The sequence below is a fragment of the Helianthus annuus genome, chromosome 15, assembly GCF_002127325.2.
Source record: "Helianthus annuus cultivar XRQ/B chromosome 15, HanXRQr2.0-SUNRISE, whole genome shotgun sequence".
NCBI lineage: Eukaryota > Viridiplantae > Streptophyta > Magnoliopsida > Asterales > Asteraceae > Helianthus > Helianthus annuus.
This window is the reverse complement of record NC_035447.2, coordinates 92,350,732-92,371,789: the sequence shown is the minus strand read 5'-3', so window position 1 is coordinate 92,371,789 and position 21,058 is coordinate 92,350,732. Positions and strand designations below refer to the sequence as shown.

General features: G+C 32.7%; 2 protein-coding genes across 2 annotated transcripts; one reads left to right on the top strand and one right to left on the bottom strand.

Annotated features, from left to right (window-relative positions):
- The first annotated feature begins 4,293 nt into the window (after positions 1-4,293).
- LOC110909805 lies at positions 4,294-12,147 on the top strand. Its single transcript, XM_022154561.2, has 9 exons — positions 4,294-5,025; positions 5,182-5,472; positions 5,566-5,868; positions 5,973-6,434; positions 6,536-6,604; positions 7,041-7,202; positions 7,712-7,928; positions 8,514-8,822; positions 11,713-12,147. Exons 1-9 carry the CDS (start codon positions 4,420-4,422, stop codon positions 11,820-11,822), a joined length of 2,529 nt encoding a protein of 842 aa, XP_022010253.1. The 5' UTR covers positions 4,294-4,419; the 3' UTR covers positions 11,823-12,147.
- Positions 12,148-17,933: 5,786 nt separating this feature from the next.
- Positions 17,934-19,983, bottom strand: LOC110909807 (guanosine deaminase). Its single transcript, XM_022154562.2, has 5 exons — positions 19,827-19,983; positions 18,952-19,011; positions 18,586-18,776; positions 18,314-18,418; positions 17,934-18,235 (listed from the first exon to the last, which is right to left on the bottom strand). The coding sequence occupies exons 1-5, from the start codon at positions 19,840-19,842 to the stop codon at positions 18,047-18,049; spliced, it is 561 nt and encodes a 186-aa protein (XP_022010254.1). The 5' UTR covers positions 19,843-19,983; the 3' UTR covers positions 17,934-18,046.
- Between the last annotated feature and the right edge of the window lie 1,075 nt (positions 19,984-21,058).

The window sequence follows — 21,058 nt, the reverse complement described above, 5'->3', positions numbered from 1 at the left end:
TTCATTTAGGTACATGTAATTTTATATATAGTACCATCAATTCACATCAAGCCAATAAGTTATAGTTCTCCCCATACAGTTGGTTTTTTGTCAGGAACCAAATATGTCTCATCAACGATTTTGGTTGTGCGACATATATTGAAACTCATCCACCACACCGCACAAATATGGGACTTCTAAAAAGTTTGAGAATATATTGGGTATAAATAATCGTCTATGATTAAATACTTAAAGCCATTAGTGAGAAATTCGTTTATGGCTCATTGGTTTTCACTTTAGTGAATGAATGTTCCCAACATTAGGGGGAGATAACAAGCAGTTGGAAAGTGAAAAGTGAAATGAATTATCATGTCATCTTGATCCTCAGACTATAAACTAGAAGTTTAAAGTATAATTTATTTACCAATATTAAAGAACAAATTTACCAGACAAGTTCACTGACCTAAATAGAGTGACTAAGTAAGTCACATAATCAACTGCTTATGCTCCAGTTATATTTGTGTCCAAAAGGACAACCACATATTTTGTAATGAGTCTATTGCACGCCTGAAGCGTGGTAGACTAGTCGATTCCAATAATAAAATTCCTCGAAAATTGGAGCAAGTAATTAAGATGGTCAAGTCGAGGTTATAGTAATAAGATCTAAAGACGAGACAATAGACATGATGGTTCAAGAAGAACCTCAGGTACCTGAAAATAAAGAGATCTCGATAAGTTGTATCATGTCTAACATATGTATTGAATCGAAATAAAAATCGACGTCGTTATACTTTTGTATATAATGTAGCGCTTAAAATGATTAAATGATAAGGATCAAGATTTAAGATCTGCCTATGAATGAATATTAAGAAATGATTGGTCAAAAATAGAAAGACGCAAATAAGGCAGAGTTTAGTTCTCTAATGAACTGGAAAGTCTCTGGACTACAACTAAAGTTGTAAAATATGTTGGATACAAAAGTGTCTTTTACGCGAATCATGTGAAAATAAAATTAAGTGATATAAGTCAAAATTGGTGGCACAAGAATTTTCACAAATACCTATGATTGATTATGAGAAAACGTATTCTTCAGTGGTGGATGCATTGACTTTCCAATATCTTATTAGTCTGGTAATATATAAAAGAGAATTGACACGCGTCTTATGAAAGTTATGTATCACTTGATACTAAGTCATATAAAATAAGTTCTCGAGAATATTATGAGTATTATATAAATTCAGATCTGAATACATATACATGTTATATATGTTATTGAATTGAATATAATTGGAACTCCCCATGAGTATCCTAAAGCATTTGAGTGCTTAAGAGGTTAATTGAAACACCTTATGGATGTAACAATAGTGCACCAATACTCCAATAAACATACCTAGAAAATGTGTACCTGGTTATTATGGAAACTCAATGTACACAGTGTACAAACATGGTACAATATGGATTTTGGAGATAAAAGCTAATGTTTATGGCATTTTTGCATATGATATAGATATCAATGTGTTAAATGCGAAAATTTATGTAGCAAAACTTCTAAAGAGTGAAAGCACATGCATATTTGGATAAAATGGAAAGAATTCCCTCATGAATTGATAATGCTAGAAGCTTTAATGATGTCAAAACTTCAAGAATGTATTGTATGAAGTTGACAAAATACGCATGGACTAAATAGTCGAAACGAGTGTTGTACAACTCGAGATATTCGCATAAAGAGGAATATAAGTTTGATTAAATTAGCCATGTTCTATGAACATTCTACTTTTAAAAGTTCACTATAATCGCAATTTACAGTAATGATGTCTAGGCATCATTGAGAGAAATTGTTGAGCTTTTAGAGGGAGAATTTTTGAATGACCTTGGCACGGTCTAATTATTACTCGAACTGCAGTTCAAGTATATATGTAATTATATTTTACTAATCTACATCTAGAAGATGATGTTTGGATATTTTAGTATGGACATAGTTAAACCTTAAAGTATGTTAAAGGTTGTTAAGTCATTTGTTATAAGAAATGACTATTAATCTCCTACCAAAGTAGAGATTCTCATTCTAGAAGTACCATCCTTAAATGCATAAGTGCATTAATATGTTTTGCTAGCTATGTATGGTTATAATATCTTTTACTTGAGCTTATTGTCATGATATAAACTTTGTCAAGTAAAGAGACATTGGAATGAGTTCAAGGAAATATTTCAGGTATAAACGATATTTGATTATATTTTACTAACCCATCAAAGAAAGTTTTGTTAGTCTTGTAGATGCAGGAATGTAACAAAACATAGTCGTGCACATTAAGGGATCAAGCGACAAATCATTGGCTACAAAAGCTTTGTTCGACTTTCAAGGAAGATGGACACACGTCACTTAAAGGATATATGTTAAAATGAGGGGGAGACTTATTCAAGTTGCACTCTTTTTCCCTTAACTAAGTTTTGTCCCATTGGGTTTTCTTAGTAAGGTTTTTAATGAGGCAACATACCTGATCCAAAAGTATCAGGAGGAGAAAATACACGCTGCACTCTTTTTCCCTTAGCTGAGGTTTTGTCCCACTGGGTTTTCCTAGCAAGGTTTTTTAACGAGGCAGCATCACCAAGCGTATTAAAGGTATGTGGATAGTCAAGGAGGAGTGTTATGAATGTATCATTTATATTGTGACTCTCCACATACATAACTTATCTAACTCATATCTCTTTAGTTCCTTTAATATTAATGTATGTGCCTATATGTATAATGACATTTGTGTATGGTGAAAATAGATCAATCAATAAGATTTACAATCTTATTTTCTTATTCTTTCCTACATATTGCTAATAGGTTAGGTTGTTTTACAACAACACCATTATTATATATATTGTTTTCGAGGGATGATGAATAGTAAATTTATTTTTATAATAATATGTAGTTTTTTATTATTTTATTATATAATATCTAACAAAAGACTCCAGATAATGCCGCATGTCATTCTCTCCTTCAATCTCATAAATTTTATTTATATTTGTTTAATAAATTTATTTTACTATTAATATTAATTGATAACCAATATATAGATATCACTTATTTTTATCCTTATCTTTATTTAAATTTAAAATTAATAAATAACTTCAATTTTTGCAATTTAGATCTTTTGTTTTTTTTACCTTTAACCCAAAGTTTTTCATCTTTTGCAATTTAATCCTAATTCTTTTTTATTTTCAATTTTGGTTCACCATACTTTTTATCTTTCCCAAGTTTTTCGTTTCGTTCTAAATTTTGTGAGTTAACGCACCGCACCGCAACGTGCGTGTGGGGTTCAATATTTTTTTCGTATATTTTTTCCCGCTTGATTGGCCCGTCGCGCCACATCTTTTTTTCGACGATGGACTTAGTTATTTTTTTTTATGTTTTACGTTTCGGTTTAATTTCTCAGCAACGAGCGTGCGTGATTCAAAGATTTTATGTCTGCTTTTCGCTCGGCGTTATTTTTTTTCCCTTTTTTGTTTATTTTGTTTTTACGAGTTTTTCCAGTGTTGGCGGTCGCTGACAAATCAATGGTATAGTATTGCTACTACTTAACACAGTTTTATGACAACCGCTGCAACGCAGTGGCTTAATACTAGTATTTAAATATAATGGTTTATTATTATATTTACTTTTAATAACACATTTTTCTTTTCTTAAACATATATTTCCTTTACCTTTTTAATAATTTTTTTTTTCTTTTTTGAACATATATTAATTTATCGATTAATTTTATACTTCTTTAATAAGTTACGTTTATAACTTTTTTTCTAAAATCTTAAGTACGTAGTTGTGTGCTTGATTTCTTCAAAATAAAGTATTTATTTGTTATTATAAAACGGTCGATGATAAACTAAATCTTTCTAAGGGTCGACCGGGCGGTCCCGTTATATCATCACGGGAAATCATGCCAAACATTTATAACGCGTGGAACTATATCTCCCCCACCCGCCTCCTTGCTATAACGCATGATGCTATAACGCAATTCCATTTTCGTGATATTTTCAACGTTTTATTGTTTTTGCTTTGTGAGTGTAATTGTTGGTTGGGAGGAAATTGTTGGGTGTGGTGGTGAGTGATGACCACCCCGACTAAAAAAGGTTGTGAGTGGTGGAAAAATGGTCGATGACATGACGGAACTTGATTGATGCTTGTGAGTGATAGAATTCTATCACTAGTAAACCACCCCCCTCCCCTAATGGTTTGACTTTTTAAACATGCTTTATTTTCAAATCACGTATCATTCGCTTGGTTCCGGCGTAACACAAAAAAACTAGTAATGATGATTGGTACAAAAATACCCACCATATTGTAACGCAACACCCAGGAGAGAGGGGGAAATCTTTGAAGCCCCACAATTTGCGATCTCGTATCATCTTGCAGGCGGCATCATATCACCCCAGATCTCGTTAAACCAACCGGCAATAATGGCCGACATCGACGACGATGACGACTCTTTCGGTGAATTCACATTCGCCCCTACCCAAATCCCAATCACCACCACCCCAAACGACGACGTTTGGGGCGATTTTAACTTTTACCAAAACAACGCAACCGATCACACCGTCAAGCCTCTGCCTCCGTCACCGCCGCAGACACAGACACAACCTAAGTGGGAGAAGATTCAAGGAGCTTTGCCGCTATCACTTTTTGGAGATGATGAGGAGCAGGATGAGAAATTGGTTATACCTGTGGTAGGAAATGATGTTAAACAATTGAATTATTCCGGCAGTAGTGGTTTTGTATCCGGTAACAATAGTTACAAAAGCAATGGGCAATTGGGGATTAATGACCTAATTGCGGATCTGTATGGTCCTAGACAGTTGCAGCCGCAGCAGAGTGTTAATGGCAGTGAATTGCTTGTATCCCAGGATCCACTTTCAAGATCAAATTCGAATTCAGTGACTTCTTTTGGATTGGATACGGTTTCAGCAGCTGCTGGGGATCAAGGATCTGTTGATGATGAAGGTGGTTGGGAGTTTGTTAACGCGTTTTCGGACTCCAAAGTAGCTCGAAACGAGAAGGATCATAAGGTTATTTTTATAAAGTAACTTTTAATCATATGTTTGAATGAAAAAATGTGACAGCTGCATTCGAATAAAGTTATTTTTTATATAAAGTTGTAGGTTAGAATTTTGAGCTTTAGGTGTAGATTCGACAAGCTTACATGAATTGACTCGTTGTTTTAGGAACTTTCTGTGTCTTCATCGGGTGTGCAAGGCGGTTCACGTGGGGCTATTGATCTATTTGCAGCAACAAACAATGGAGTTTTTGTTGAATCTCATGTTACAGACAGTGGGCTTGATCCCAAGCTGATTACAAACTTTCAAAATGGTTTTTCTGCGGACTTAAAACCGGATTCCAAAAGTACCACAAATGAGTTAAGTTCAAATCCACTTGGTGGGACTGGGAATGATGATTTTGATGATACATTTGGGGAGTTTGAGACTGCATTTACGCAACATTCGTCCGTGAAGAAGGTAAATGCCTTTTTTTTACTTTACTGTCACGAAAATCTTTTGTTATTACTTGAAAATATGTATGCAAGTTTGACCATCCGTAAATTGATGCAGGAATCATCTGAAGAAAGGTTCGACCCATTGGGTTCACATAACAAATCCCATGGATCAGTTGATTTATTTCCGTTTTCAAACGGAGCTCCTAGCAGATCACACATGGAGAACAACGGGTTTGACTTTAGTCAAATCAGTCACGCCCCAGCGGTTGAAAACAGTTCTGCATCAGATCCATTCTTTCAAACCGAGTGGAATGAACCTAAAGATGACTCGGATTCAAAACCTCCTGACGTGCGTGCTAATGATGAAAGTTTCGGGAAATTTGAGACGACATTTCAAGAGTCTGTATCAAAGCCGGAGGTAAATCAAAGTTTTTTTTTTTGTTTTGTTTTCTACCACTTTATCTGTATTTAATATGTTTCGTTCTTATTAGTATCATTCTTCCGTTCTATAATGGTTAATAGGGATTTGAGGCAAGTAAGAAGAATTACAAAGAGCCAGTGCCGCTTTCGATTTTTGGCATTGAAGAGGATCCCGAAGCTGATAATTCCTTGAATCTTGAGCATGAATTGTTTAAAACATCAACCAAGCATACACGAACTCTGAGTTCAAATTTATCGATTAATGATATCTTATCAGATTTGTACAGCCAAGCGCAGCCAATCAGTTCCGACACGAAGAACGATTTACTGCATTCTACCGGCAATGAATATGGTTCTCGTGTAGCGGATCATAATGATAACGATAACGATGACGATGATGATGATGGTTATGCTGATGATTCATGGGAATTTAAGGATGCTTCCTTTCAAGTTGGAAACCAGAATTTGTCGTTTGAAAAGAAACGGGACGATTGTGTGAATCTTTATTCCAACTTAAAAGACGAGTTATGTGTTGTTGCAAGACGACATCTTCACAGTTTAAAGGTTGATGATCTATTTAAATATTGTTCAACTCGGGTTTTATCAATATAAAATATTGTGAGTATACACGTGTATAAATTTATGATATCTGCATTTCTGTCTAGAAAGCTCAAAGTACCGCTACTCTTGCTGGAGAAGAAACGAAAGTTGCATCCCTCGATAAAGAAATCCAGGTTTACATTTCGTTCTGATTGTTCAATATACGAATGGTCCCTGTGGTTTACAAAAAGATTGAATTTGGTCCTTAGCTTTTCAAAAATACACAGATGGTCCCCGTGGTTTGCACTTTGTAACGCATTTAGTCCCCAGCTTTTTAAAAAAGTACGTCGATGGTCCCTGTGGTTTGCACTTTGTAACGCATTCAGTCTCTAACTTGAACCTGCTGAAACCTGTGGATTTGTTGGCTGGGGACTAAATGCGTTACAAAGTGCAAACCACAAGGACCGTCCGTGTACTTTTGGAAAGCTAGGGACCAAATCCAAAATTTTGGTAAACCAAAGGGACCATCCGTGTACTTTACTCTTTCCGTTTTAAAGTTAGGTTTAACACGATTGAATTTGTTGATTTGTAAGATTTTGACGTTATAATAATCTATGTTTCCTATTACAGGAGGCCTTGGAGAAGATTCACCAAAAAGATATATCCACAGAGATACAGCTAGATGATCATTCAGAAAGCGTTATTTCTCTTAAAAAATATATCGAAACTTTCCAAGAGCCAGATTTTCAAGTTTTGGATTCAGAATATAACATATCAAGAAGATTATTATTAGTATGTTCTTTGCTCTACATTTGGATGACTTCATGTCATTACATGTTATCTGGTTCATAATTTCACTTTCTTACAAAGAATATATGTTAATACGAAATTAGAGTAAAGTACACGGATGGTCCATGTGGTTTACCAAAATTTTGGATTTGGTCCCTAGCTTTCCAAAAGTACACGGATGGTCCCTGTGGTTTGCACTTTGTAACACATTTCGTCCTCAGCCAACAAATCTAAAAGTTTTCGCATGTCCAAGTTATGGACTAAATGCGTTACAAAGTGCAAACCACAGGGATCACCCACGTACTTTTGGAAAAAAGGTAGAGACTAAATGTGTTACAAAGTTCAAACCATAGGGACCATCTATGTACTTTTGGAAAGCTAGGGACTAAATCCAAAATTTTGGTAAACCACAGGGACCATGCGTGTACTTTACTCGAGAATTATGTCAGTATTAAATTTATTAATTGGGATGACGGGATTAGCATACGACCTAACTTCCTTTATGTGATTAGGCAGAATCCGATTTGTCAGCAGCCGTTGATCTCATCAACCACTTTACAACAGTACTAAAGGTTCTAACACTAGCTCCGAAGTGCGAACCAGCTGATTACGTCTCCCTATGGTTTAAGGTGATCACAGTATGTTCTCAAGAACTGAATCATGGCACCTGGATTTTGAAGCAATCGTTTGAAAAGAATGTTCATAGTGAAATACTCTCTGAGAAACAAGGTACTACGCAATATCGATTATGTTACTCGAGATAGTAAGCTTGATTTTCGAGACCAAATGCCTTTTTAACATCTAAATTCATATGGGTTTGTTGCACATGTTTTGCCATTGGTAGCATTTGTTATTAAAGTTCAGTCTATTTAAAGTGGTCTGCAAGAAAAACACAAATCATGCCTTTTTATTTGAAACTAGTGGGTCGCTCGGCAACGGGTTCGAAACGTAGATAAAAATACGCAAATCGTGAGAGTTAAAGTTGTTTGATGTTTCAGTTAAGGGACTAAACATGTTATTATTAAAGTTGAAGGGCTAAACATGTCATTATTAAAGTTGAGGGGCTAAAGTTGTTTTAGTTAAGGGGTTAAACATGTCATTATTAAAGTTGAGGGGCTAAAGTTGTTTATTATTAAAGTTGAGAGGCTAAAGTTGTTTTAGTTAAGGGGCTAAACATGACATTATTAAAGTTGAGGGGATAAACATATGAGGGACTAAAGCTGTTTATTATTAAAGTTGAAGGACTAAAGTTGTTTGATGTTGACAAAGTAGCCTTATGAATGAATTTACTCGTCATCGTATTTTTGTCTTCAGGCAGACAGTTCATTATTGCCCTTGGAGAGATTTACAGAGCTGTAATGATTATGGAATTATCAATTAAATTTTACAGACCGTGGATCTTGTTAAGCGGTGCTGATATAGAGGGAGTTTCCGGTCTTCTAGAAGAATGTCATGCCCTCTGGTCAACTTCAAGACTCGAGGAATTCATCCCTGTCGATTATTTGTTAGAGTCCATCAGGCATATTCAAAACCTTGATGAAATTGCAATGGCAGAAGATCAAATTCTTTCTCAAGAGGAAACGCAATGTGGGATATCACTTTTATCACCACGAGTGGTGCCAGGTGTGTTAATATATATATATACTAGAGTTTCATAGAATAACACTGACAACTCAACTCGTTAAGAAATAAATGTGTTCACGAACTGTTCATGAACACTTACCAAACGAGATTTTTTGTCCGTGTTCGTTCGTTCGTTAGCTTTATGTAACAAATGCAAACGAACATTCATGAAGACAAATGAGCACAAACAAATGTTCATGAACACAAATGAGCACAAACAAAAGTTCATGAACACAAACATACACAAACACGCGTTCATGAATGAAAACGAACGCAAATGAAAATATATTAATTTTCGAATAAAATCAGCGTCTTTCATCACAAACATTGGTAGATCCACCCACAGTTTAGTAACCTAATATGAAGTAGATAATCGAAATAAAATACAATCCACTAATAGGGTGGGGTTATTGTAAAAAGGATTTAATTTTTGTGAGAAGTGTAAGAAGTGTTTTAAACCCTTAGATCTTGTAGTTAATGGTTGAGATAAAAAAGGGCTTAAAATGTAAATTATGTTTTTTTGACTAATTTGGCTAGATTAGGGGTAATAGTGTCTTTTTGTTTAAATAAAGAAGTACCATCAACCTCCATGCACATTCAAGTCCCCCTGTCTTTTTTAAACGTCAATAACTTTGTATATGTAACTTTTTTTTTAAAAAAATACACCATAATTACGAGCGTTTTTTTATCTTTAATATAAGTACCATATTGCTATACTTATATAGAGAAAAAAATTACGTTTCAATCGGATGTTTTAGTCCATGGTGTTTTGTCTATGTTCATACAATGGTGTTTTAATTGTATTGTGATTCAAGGCGTGATGTTTTAAACATTTGGAAACATTGTATTGTGATTCAAGTTATGGTGTTTTAACATCTGAAATCTTGAAACATTGCATTGTGATTCAAGTCACGGTGTTTTAACATCTGGAATGATTGTATTGCTATTCAAGCCATGATGTTTTAACATCTGGAATAACAATACAATCATCCCCCAGATGGTCTTAAAACACCATGGCTTGAATAGCAATACAATTATTCAAGATGTTAAAACACCATAACTGTATTACGATTCAAGTCGTGGTGTTTTTGGAATCTGTATGGTGTTTTATACCTGCAAAATAACAAAAAACATTCTAGATGTTAATAAAAAGAATTGTCTCCCAAAATAACTCCCAAAGCGGTTACAATCGATTTTATAATTAAATTGGTTTTTGAAGTTAATTACCTTATTACCCTTAATCCATAAAATTAAATAATGTCACGTGTTGTCTCCATAATATTTCTCACACTTCTTACAAACTTCATCCTTTTTACAGGAATCTTAACCTCCACTAGTATTTTATTAGTGGGAGTTTTGAAGAATATAAATAATAATAAACAATATAAAAGCAAAGACCAGAATGAACTATCGAACACAAATGAACATAAACGAACACATTACCAAACGTTCACGAACATAAATGAACGAATGCTACCTTTGTTCATGTTCGTTCATTCATTTAAACGAACCGTGTCCGTTCATTTATTAAACGAACAAACACAAATGAACTTCCTGTTACCCTGTCGAATGGTTCATGAATGGTGCGCTGAACGTTCGGTTTGCAGCCCTGTTAATGATCACATAAAATTGCGAGTGTAGGACCCACACTTAAAATTGTACCCATTTTGATCCAAAGCCTTTTTGATTCGCTGTGCAGCCCACAAATATAATTATGGATGGCAATGGGTCGGGTATTGGTAATCCTAGTTAAATACCCGATCATAAAACCGTCTCCCTATAACGGTACCCGTTACTCATTACCCATCATCTTCGTGGGTATACTTGTTTATGGTCTTATGTGGTTAAATGTTACCTGTTGGAATCAATGACCATCAACCAGGAACCCGATCTTAAACTCCCCTAAACCACAACTTGAAATATCAAATGCTAAACTACTGTTCTAACAATTCTATAATATTAATAATTTCAAGTTTCTAACAACTTCAACATACTATTTATAATATATTTTAAGATTTCATATAATATATTAGAATATTCGGTTTTGATCACCTAATACCATTACGGCTCCAAACCCACGATTTTTGAACAACTAAGGCTACACCTGGTCCCATACCCGGTCCTAGAGGTGAGTAGAAAACCGAAAAAACCGATTCAACCGAACTGAAAAAAACCCAAGTGCACAAAAAACAAAACCGAAATTTACGGTTCGGTTACGGTTTTGAATTTATGAAAACCGATAAAAACCTAACCGAACCGAATACACCTAAAAATCATTTTTTTTTAATGTTGATATATATTGATTTTGGAATTATTAATTTTATTCTTGAATGTTAAGTATTTATAAGAAGAAATTAACATATTTATTTATCTTTCAAATGATTTATCCATTGTCTACAAGAAATAACAAAATTGAACATAAAAGTTAAAATGATTTTCAAAGTATTATAAAAGAAATGTCTTATTATAGAACTTTGGAGAAACATAAAAATAGATTAGAAGGTTAGGTACTTAGGTTTATGTGAACAATATTAATTAAAAATGTTAAATATAATAACTTAAACGTAAACATCTAAGAAAAACTTTAAGACCTTGGATTATACTTTTTATTTTTGAATTTTACGTAATTTTGTTCTAAAACTCGAAAAACCGAACCGAACCGTGCACACCCCTGCCCTACCCGAATACCCGTCTTGTTACCCATCCTGAATGATTTATGTTTCGGGTTTTCAGTCAGGTTCGGCGTCTTGTCATACCTAGCCACTTTCCACTTGTTAAGCTACACACAATCTGGCATATGATAAAGTGCAAATTTGTGTCATCTACGTCATGTCTAGAATCCAATATCTCTTTTTGGTGCAATTGTAATCGCCTTTTTCGTTCTACGCAGAGATGAAAATGGTGACATGGAATGAAGATAAATATTTTGTGACGCTTGCAAATTTGTGGGCGAATTTGATCAGCTCTGATCCCCCAAAGTTGTCTATCCATGTTGGCTGACATACGAGAATGCCCTTCTGTTTGACAGAAATTACGCATATGCCCGGTGCATTTTTTTGCAGAAGAATATACTTAATCGGAATGCAGTGGCCTTCTTCCAACATGATCAAGGTTTGTAGATGTCGTCCCTTGTATAAGGATCATTTGGTAATTAGTGCAGCCATTGTTTGATAAGTTTGCAGGTTGTTGTGGACTACAATTTATAGGAGCTATTCTTGGAAACATTTATATATAAATTTTTTTTTTTTTTTTTTGTGATTTGGTTTGGAAACATTTTTATTGAAGAAAAAGAATGAAAAAAAGCTATGACTAGCTCCTAAAATGACGTGGCAAAAGTGTTATTAATAATTGTTTTATTTCTTTAGGATTGTTCTGTACGTACTATAGTAGTGATTTAATCTGTAAATTTGAAATATGCACATGAAATCAGTGATGTAAGTTTTTATTTTGACTGCATTATGAACTGCAAGCTCAGTTTGTAAATGGTGTTAGTCGTGTCAGGTTGGCGGGTTAAATTGTTCAACCTACTATATCTATTTTTATTGTGTAAAAATCATCAACCCAACCTGCACACACTTTATGAATTAGTCAACAATGATTGAAATGTTTAACTTACTTCCCCAAATGTTGGGAAACATAAGGGTATAAGGAGTGGTTAATCACTTGAGAGTGGTAAAGTTAAAAATCAACCAATTAGAGTGTGTCATGTCAATCAATAAAAAGTGTTTGAACTATGCTGAAAAATGTTAGCAATGGTTAGACACTTGGTGAAGTGTTAAACTTAAAAAAAAAAAATAAGGTGTGATTGGTTGAGATGACATGGACCCCACCACACACACACCCTCTCTCTCCTTCCTCCCTTCACCGCTTCGGCAACCCCTCACCAATTCATCAAAGTTTACCGCGCGGCAAAGGGGTCGGGGGCGGTGTTCCCGCACGGCAAACACCCTTTGCCGCTCAACTTTGCCGACCACACCGGACGCCCTAATATTTGGTGTAATTGGTTTTAAATCATTTTGTTAATTTTTGTAACAAACTGTTTAAGTTGAAAAATGATGATTTATAAAATTCATGGTTAAACTCGCTAAAAAAAAAAAAAAAAAAATGAATGAATGAATAAACAAATAAAACTTCGACCACAGTTTGAAACGCTTTTCTACAAAGATGCTCCCCTTGTCATAAAGATGATATGGTTGATCAAGTTATATGATTGAAAAATATTTAATAACTCTTTTTTTAGGAATTTTATGCTAAAATATTCATCTTCTATATTACATTTTCCATTACTTTGATGCAATTGGCATGTTTGGCGGCAATATTGTTTTTCTTTTCTTTTTTACATCTTTCGTTTAATATTACCTATACCACAAAAGGTAGGTCGGATACTTCCTCGTTACTTCAATCAAATTACGATTTTATCCCCAGTTTAAAATTATGATTTTATCCCTAGTTTAAAATTACGATTTCACCCAAGTTCAAAAGAAATTATTTTTTGCCCCCAGCTCAAAATGATGATTTTGTCCTCAGTTAAAAATAATGTTTTTGCCCACAGTTTAAAATAAAATTATGGTTTTGCCCCGCAACTAATGTTACAATTTTGCCCTTAGTTCAAAGCACTACAAAAGGAAGGTTGGGGAATAGTGCAAGGCATTCCCAATTGGTCTAGCCAAATTACGATTTTATCCTCATTTTAAAATTACCATTTTAACCCATTTCAAAATAAAATTTTGGTTTTGCCCCGACTCAAAATTACAATTTTGTTCTCAGTTAAAAATTACGTTTTTGCCCTAGATAAAAGTTACGATTTTTCTCTTGGTTCAAAATATGATTTTGCCCCAAGTTAGAAATTACAATCTTGCCATCATTTTTTTTTGTCAAAACTATTGACTCAATGTAGTTTTTATTCGTGTCAGACAGCTGCCTAGCACTCGTTCATTGGTCCTGACAAATTACTGTTTTGCCCCAGCTCTAAATTACATGTTTGCCATTGTTTTAGTTTTTTTAGCAAAACTATGGTAGTGTTTTAGTTTAGTCGGTTGACTCGGTGTATTTTTTTTAGATAGTGTTATAAGTAGCATGTACAAGTAATCGAAATACATACATACATGTTATCAAACTAAGAAATATTCGGTTTAATGCTCCGCAACACGAGCGGTGCATACCACTAGTTATATATAAAGACGAGTAATTTGTTTCTATCTTCTTGACAGCAAAAGAATAATTATATGAATAAAAAATCCATATATAATTGGAGTTTAAAAGATAATATATAATAAATTCATATTATGCCCACGTGATACTTGGTTATAATCAGCTTCTTTTTAAAAGTAGCCATGTGCTACACGTGGTTAACAAAATCAGTTGATCCAAAACAAATGAATAGCCAACAACTTTCACCAGTTTCTTAACAGGAATATTAAACGACTAAAAATTGTTAAATGTTTAGAAACTATTTGGTTTACGCGAATAGATTGATTAGAAATGCATCTAGTGTATTTATCAAGTGATACATTATTGGTATACAAATTTACAAGTCGATCAACATTGATTTGATTATTTTTGTTCAATTTTCATTTTCACATGTTATAACGCAATTACACACAATTTAAAACAATGTCATATTTACCCGTGAATCAAATAATTACTGTATAGTGATTCTTATTTAAACTTTTTTTAACAGCAAAAATTACACTCTTAAATTACTAAATTACTCCTCACCTCAAGAATTAAACTTGGGTTACTCCTCAAGAGGAAAACCCTCTTGACCACTAGTACACATGCTAAGTGGCTAAATCCATATTTAACCTACTCTGCGCCTATGATATAATTGGATTTATCACCTAGAGATGTGCATTATGATTAGCTAGATTAGGGGGTGTTTGGACATGCATTTTAAAGTTTAAAATGTTAGACCATGGGTAGTGGTTTGGGTAGTTCTTTTGGAGACTATCCGTCACGTAGGTGCCACGTCAGCATAAATGAAGGACCATCCCTTTGGGGACTACCCAAGGGTGTGAGGATAGTCCTCCCTCCCTTTTTATTATTTGTTTTTTCTTTAGTTAAATAATTAAAACAAAAACAATTTCAACTCTCTCTCTCTCTCTCTATGGGGTGGCCCACATTCAAGCTCGTCCCAAACGTCCAAACTTCACGGGCTGCGCCGCGACGAGGGGGAGGGGGCGATGATGGACGAGGGCGACGACCCAAAGCCGGGGGGGGGGGGGTAGGGGACGAATCCCACACCCCTTGGTCTTATAAACTAGTTTTGCTATTTCTCTCACAATATATACGTCTGTGCTTCAGTTACTTGTACATGCTACTCATAACACAATCTCAAAAAAAATTATATCGAGTCAACTAATTAAAACAAAACACTACCATACTTTACTAAAAAAACTAAAACAATGGAAAAACTACAGCTTGGCATGAATAAAAAGTACATCAAGCCAACCAATTAAAACAAAACACTGCAATAGTTTTGTCAAAAAAAAAACACTAAAATGATTTTGCACTAGGGGGCAAAATCGTAATTTGAAAGGGAAACAAACAATGACAAAACAATAATTTTGAGCCGAGAAGCAAAACCAATAACAAAACTGTAAATTTAAACGGAACAAGTGGTAATTTGAATGGACCAAGGGAAGTGTCACGCAGCACTGTTTCCCCTCCATGGCATCTATATTATATAATAAAAGAAACCACTTTGGGGACACATGTCACTCATTGAAGTCATCTATTTTTTAGCTTATTAAAATTAAATAATTATTTATGAGATATACGTAGAGATATATTATTTAATATATATATAATTATGAGATATACGTAGAGATATAGTATAGATTAAAAATTTATTTAGAAAATATACTATTAATATTAAATTATTATTTTTATAATATATTTCCTTAGATATAGGAATAGGTTACATTATAGTTATATGATATCGTAGAGAGATTTTATTTTAATATTTAGTTTATACTTTTACATCCAAATTTAGGTAACATAATTAAATTGTCTATGACTCTTTATAATCAGTAATATGTTTTAAATATATTCAACTCTTTATAAGCAGTAAATGTTTTAAAGATATCTATTTTAAATAAAATATTATATATTTTTTAAATATGTTTTATAAAAATAAGAAGAGTTAATTACTGTTTTCGTCCCTGTGGTTTGTCAAAAATCACTATTTCAGTCAATTAGTTTAAAAAATGTGATTTCAGTCCTTGTGGTTTCATTTTCGTAACCATTTTAGTCCTTGTGGTTTCACTTTCGTAACCATTTCAATCCATTATTCTATTAAGTACATGGACTGAAATGGTTACGAGGTGGACTGAAGTGGTTACGAAAATGAAACCACAGGGACTGAAATCACAATTTTAAACTAACGGACTGAAATAGTGATTTTTAATAAACCACATGGACGAAAACAGTAATTAACTCAAATAAGAATATGACTTAAGATGTAATTTTAAGGAGAGAAAAATTATTATTATTTAATAGGAGAGAAAATACAGGAAATCAAAATCTGAAATTAATCAGAACTCAACTCGTGTAATACACGAGGTTTTTTAAACATATAAGTTTTTATTATTTACTATATAAAATTACATTTATTCAACCCGTGTAACACACGGGGTTTTTTATGATACAACTTTTTTATCATTTACTATACAAAATTACATTTATCCAACTCGTGTAATACATGAGGTATTTAAAAATATAATTTTTTATTATTTGATATATAAATTCAACCCGTGTAATACACGGGTTTTTTTTTAAAGATATAACTTTTTTTATAAATTACTATACAAAATTACATTTATACAACCTGTGTAATACATGAGTTTTTAAAAATATAACTTTTTTTTTATTATTTGATATATAAAATTAGATTTATTCAACCCGTACAATACACGGGGTTTTTAAATATATAAATAATTTATTATTTAGTATTTTTTTTCATTATTTAATGTATAAAATTATATTTATTCAACCTGTACAACAATACAAGGGGTTTTAAAGATATAACTTTTTATTTTTCAGTATATAAAATTATATGTATTCAATCCATGTAATAAACAAAGTTTTTAAAGATATATTATTTTATTATTTAATATATAAATTCACATTTATTCAGCCCTTGTAATACACGGGGTTCTAATCTAGTACTTTAATAAAATATTATCCTTAAATCTAAATTGTTAATTTAATATATTTTTAAAACAGATACCTCTCTTTTCTACTTATCTTATATTAAATATATAAATAATAAATTAAAATTAAATGTTATCCTAATTTATTAAAATTATAACTTTTTTTATTATTTGGTATACAAAATTATATTTATTCAACTCGTGTAAAACACGGGGTTTTTAAAAATATAACATTTTTTTAATTATTTACTATACAAAGTTACATTTAAATAACTCGTGTAATACACGAAGTTTTTAAAGATATAACTTCTTATCATTTGCTATGTAAAATTAGATTTATTCAACACGTGTAATACACGGGGGTTTTAAGGATACAATTTTTTTTATTATTTGGTAGATTTTTCAACCTGACTATACACGGGTTTTTTTAAAGATACGACGTTTTTAGTATTCAACATACAAAATTACATTTATTTAATATGTGTAACACACATGGTTTTTAAAGATATAACTCTTTTTTAGATCTATTCAACATGTGTAACATACGCGGTTTTTAAGGAAGTAATTTTTTTTATTATTTGGTAGATTTATCCAACCCGATCATACACGGGTTTTTAAAGATACGACGTTTTTAGTATTTAGTATACAAAATTACATTTATTTAATCTGTGTAATACATATGGTTTTTAAAGATATAACTTTTTTTTTATTATTTGATATATAAAATTACATTTATTTTAACCGTACGAGGTTCATAAAGAAATAATTTTTTTTATTATTTAATATATAAAATTACATTTATTCAAACACGGGGTTCTAACCTAGTTTGTAGATATATAAAATAAAATTCATATCCAAACACTATCTCACACGTCATAATTATATGCAATATATCATAATCACTTTCAAAACACACGCCCAAACACTATTCAAACTTAAACAGGAATAACCCAGAACATGAATGAAGAAACATTAGATTTTATACCAATTGAATACCATTAGTAAATATGCAACAAATTGTTTGTTCAGCAATTGAAGTGTTAAATATCAAATTCATGTGCGAATTTCGAATCAATACATTGAAAATTTAGCTTTGGTTTTCTCAAATACTTGTTCAGCAATCAAGGCTTCAGTACCATCTGCTTTCTTGATCTCCAAGTTAGCCTTCTGATAAACACCAGTACCTCTCAATGCATCCGCTATAAAATCATCAAACCCGATCGCAATCGCTGCTTCAGCTTTAGCACCGTAAACCAGCCTCTGCAAGCAACACAAAATAAAAATAAATAATTAAACCCGAGCACGACCCATTTATTATTAAACAGTTAAAAACGGAACCTTAATTCTTGAAAGATGAATGGCACCGAAGCACATAGGGCATGGCTCACAAGACGCGTATATCTCACAATCAGAAAGCTCGATTCGGTTGAGCTTTTTGCACGCCTGTGATAAAGTACAAACAATATCAACTTAACTTGCAAAATCAAAATAAAAAAATAGCTTAGCATGATTGTTAAGCAAAGATCAACAATGCTTATACTTCAAACAATTATCATCAATTTGGAGTATCAAATATCAGTAATGGTTAGAAACAAGAGGCTGTATATAACCTCTCTGATTGCAGTGACCTCTGCATGTGCAGTGGGGTCCGTGTGGTGCAGAACCATGTTGTGACAACTCACAACAACTTCATCGTTCTGAACCACAACTGCACCAAACGGGCCACCGTCTCCATTTTCCACGCCTTTATACGCTTCGTCAACGGCTTTTGTTAGAAACTTATGGTCTCTGTCTTGGACCGCTACATAACCATAATCAGATCATCACTCGAAACGAATTATAACCATAGTCATAAACTTATAATAATCAGTTTAAATGTGATTATAAATAAACATTCACAGAAAACTGATCAAATAAATTGAAATCGAAGCTTCTAATTAACCAAATATTCCAGAAAGATGTGTATCTTATCTGACCTTCTTGATGACCCGCGAAAGCAGAAGCAACAGCAATTGTTCCATCCTTACTTTTGACAACTAACCAACAATAAAGAATAGCAGTGAGCCTGATTGTTATAAGACACATTAAACACAATAAAATAAAAGTTACCAAAAAATACAATCCATATTTAACTACTTATTATAAAACCAATAAACTATGTTGTTTCGATAAACGGGTCACAAACTCGTCGTGTCAAATATTAAACTATTGAACCCGTTTAGACACGTCTTATATCCTGTCGTTAACGTGTCGACCCGTTTATGACCCAAACCCGTTTACCCTAAACACCAACCAGTTTAAATTCGTTTCGAGTAATGTCGTGTTAGCGGGTCATGTCAAAAATTATCAGCCCTTGTCTAACAAAGTTTTAAAGGCCCAATTTGTAGATCACAATATATAATTCAAATCAGATCAAGAGCAATGCAGAAACCAAAAAAACTGGAAGATTCCCAGCCACCAAGGTTGACTTTTCAAATCCAAACAAATTTCAGTTCCAAGTTCAACAAGTTTGACCTTTCTAATTCAAACAAATTTCAGTTTCAAGTTCAAAAGTGATATGAGTTTGCAACATAAAGGTCACATTATATAATAAAAAATCACACATTTATAGCTCAAATTTTGGAATATAGATACATGATTTGAACTGAAGTTTGACCATATAATTGACTTAATTCCATCAATTGATTTAAGACAAGATTAAACTCACATACATAATGGGGGTTATTGAAACAAAATTCAGAGCATAAAAGAAACCGATTTTGATGATATAAATGAAGATCGGAAGATCGATATGAACATACGATGATCAACATTAATGGGAAAGAAAGATGAAGCAAGCAGATAGACTCACCGTTTGTATCCTCCATGTGGGTGGGATTGAAGAACGTGAGTTTGATCGGTTGAAAGAAGGAGAGAAAGTTGGAAAGATACGTACAGGTGACTTGGCGTGAATGGATCGAATTTGATAAACGTGAGAAAGAGAGAGTACACGTTATATAGATAGATAGATGCAGGGGTGTTGGTTGAGACCACCCGTAGTTTTGGTTTTTTTTTTTTATTTTTTTTTTTATTTTTCTTTTTTTGTGTGTTTTTTCCTAAAAAAGAAAAGCTCAAACACGTCTCGGAACCACTCTCGAGGTGTTTCTTTTTTAAAAAAAAAGGGGTGGGCGGTCCTTTTTTTAAACGTCTTCACTTGTTTCTTTGGACCAATAAGAAATTTCCAAGTCATTTATGATAATATTATATGTTTTATTTTTCTAAAAAGTTAATAATTAGGAAATCATTGTTGGGACATTATACCACCACATCCATTTTATTAAAAAAAAAACGCCCCATAAAAGCCGACTAGAACACAGGACATATATGCCTAAAGGAACTAGCATAAGTGCATAACCTCTATATTTATTCATGTAAAAATTATAACAAAAAAAAACATTTTGATTCATAACTGGTAAAGGTTTAAATACATATGCTTCTAAATATAAGAAGCTATACGAATGGCATCAAACAGGTTTCAACCGAGCTCAGCTCATTTTCGCAGTATTGGAACTGTCTTGTCAAACTCTACGATCTTAGATTTTAGGCATTGTGTCTTTTTATTTTTCTAGATCATTGTGTCTTTTTATTTGTTATTGTGTCTTTTATTTTATTTGTGTCATTGTGTCTTTTTTGGGATTCTTTGTGTCTTTTTTTCCTCCGTATTGTGTTACATTTTACGATCCATTTATGATAAATTTTGTGATTCATTGTGTTTTTGTACATTTCTTTGATTTAGAATACTTTGCTAAATAACTTTACCTTTGAAAAAAAGTAGTTAGACAAAATGTTAATACATGAATTAAAAAAACATTTAATAAAACGTTTTATAAGATCTCACTCTCCGTATTTGATTTTACTATAAGTTGTTTCCTTTAACTCTCGCTAAATAACATATTTTTATATAAGTTTTATTTTCATCCATTGCTAAATAACACGTTTTTAAATAGGTTTTATTTTCATCCATTATAATTAGGAGTGAGAAAAAAGCAAGTTTATATAAAACACTTATTTTGGCAAAATATTTTTCAAATAATTAATTTTGGT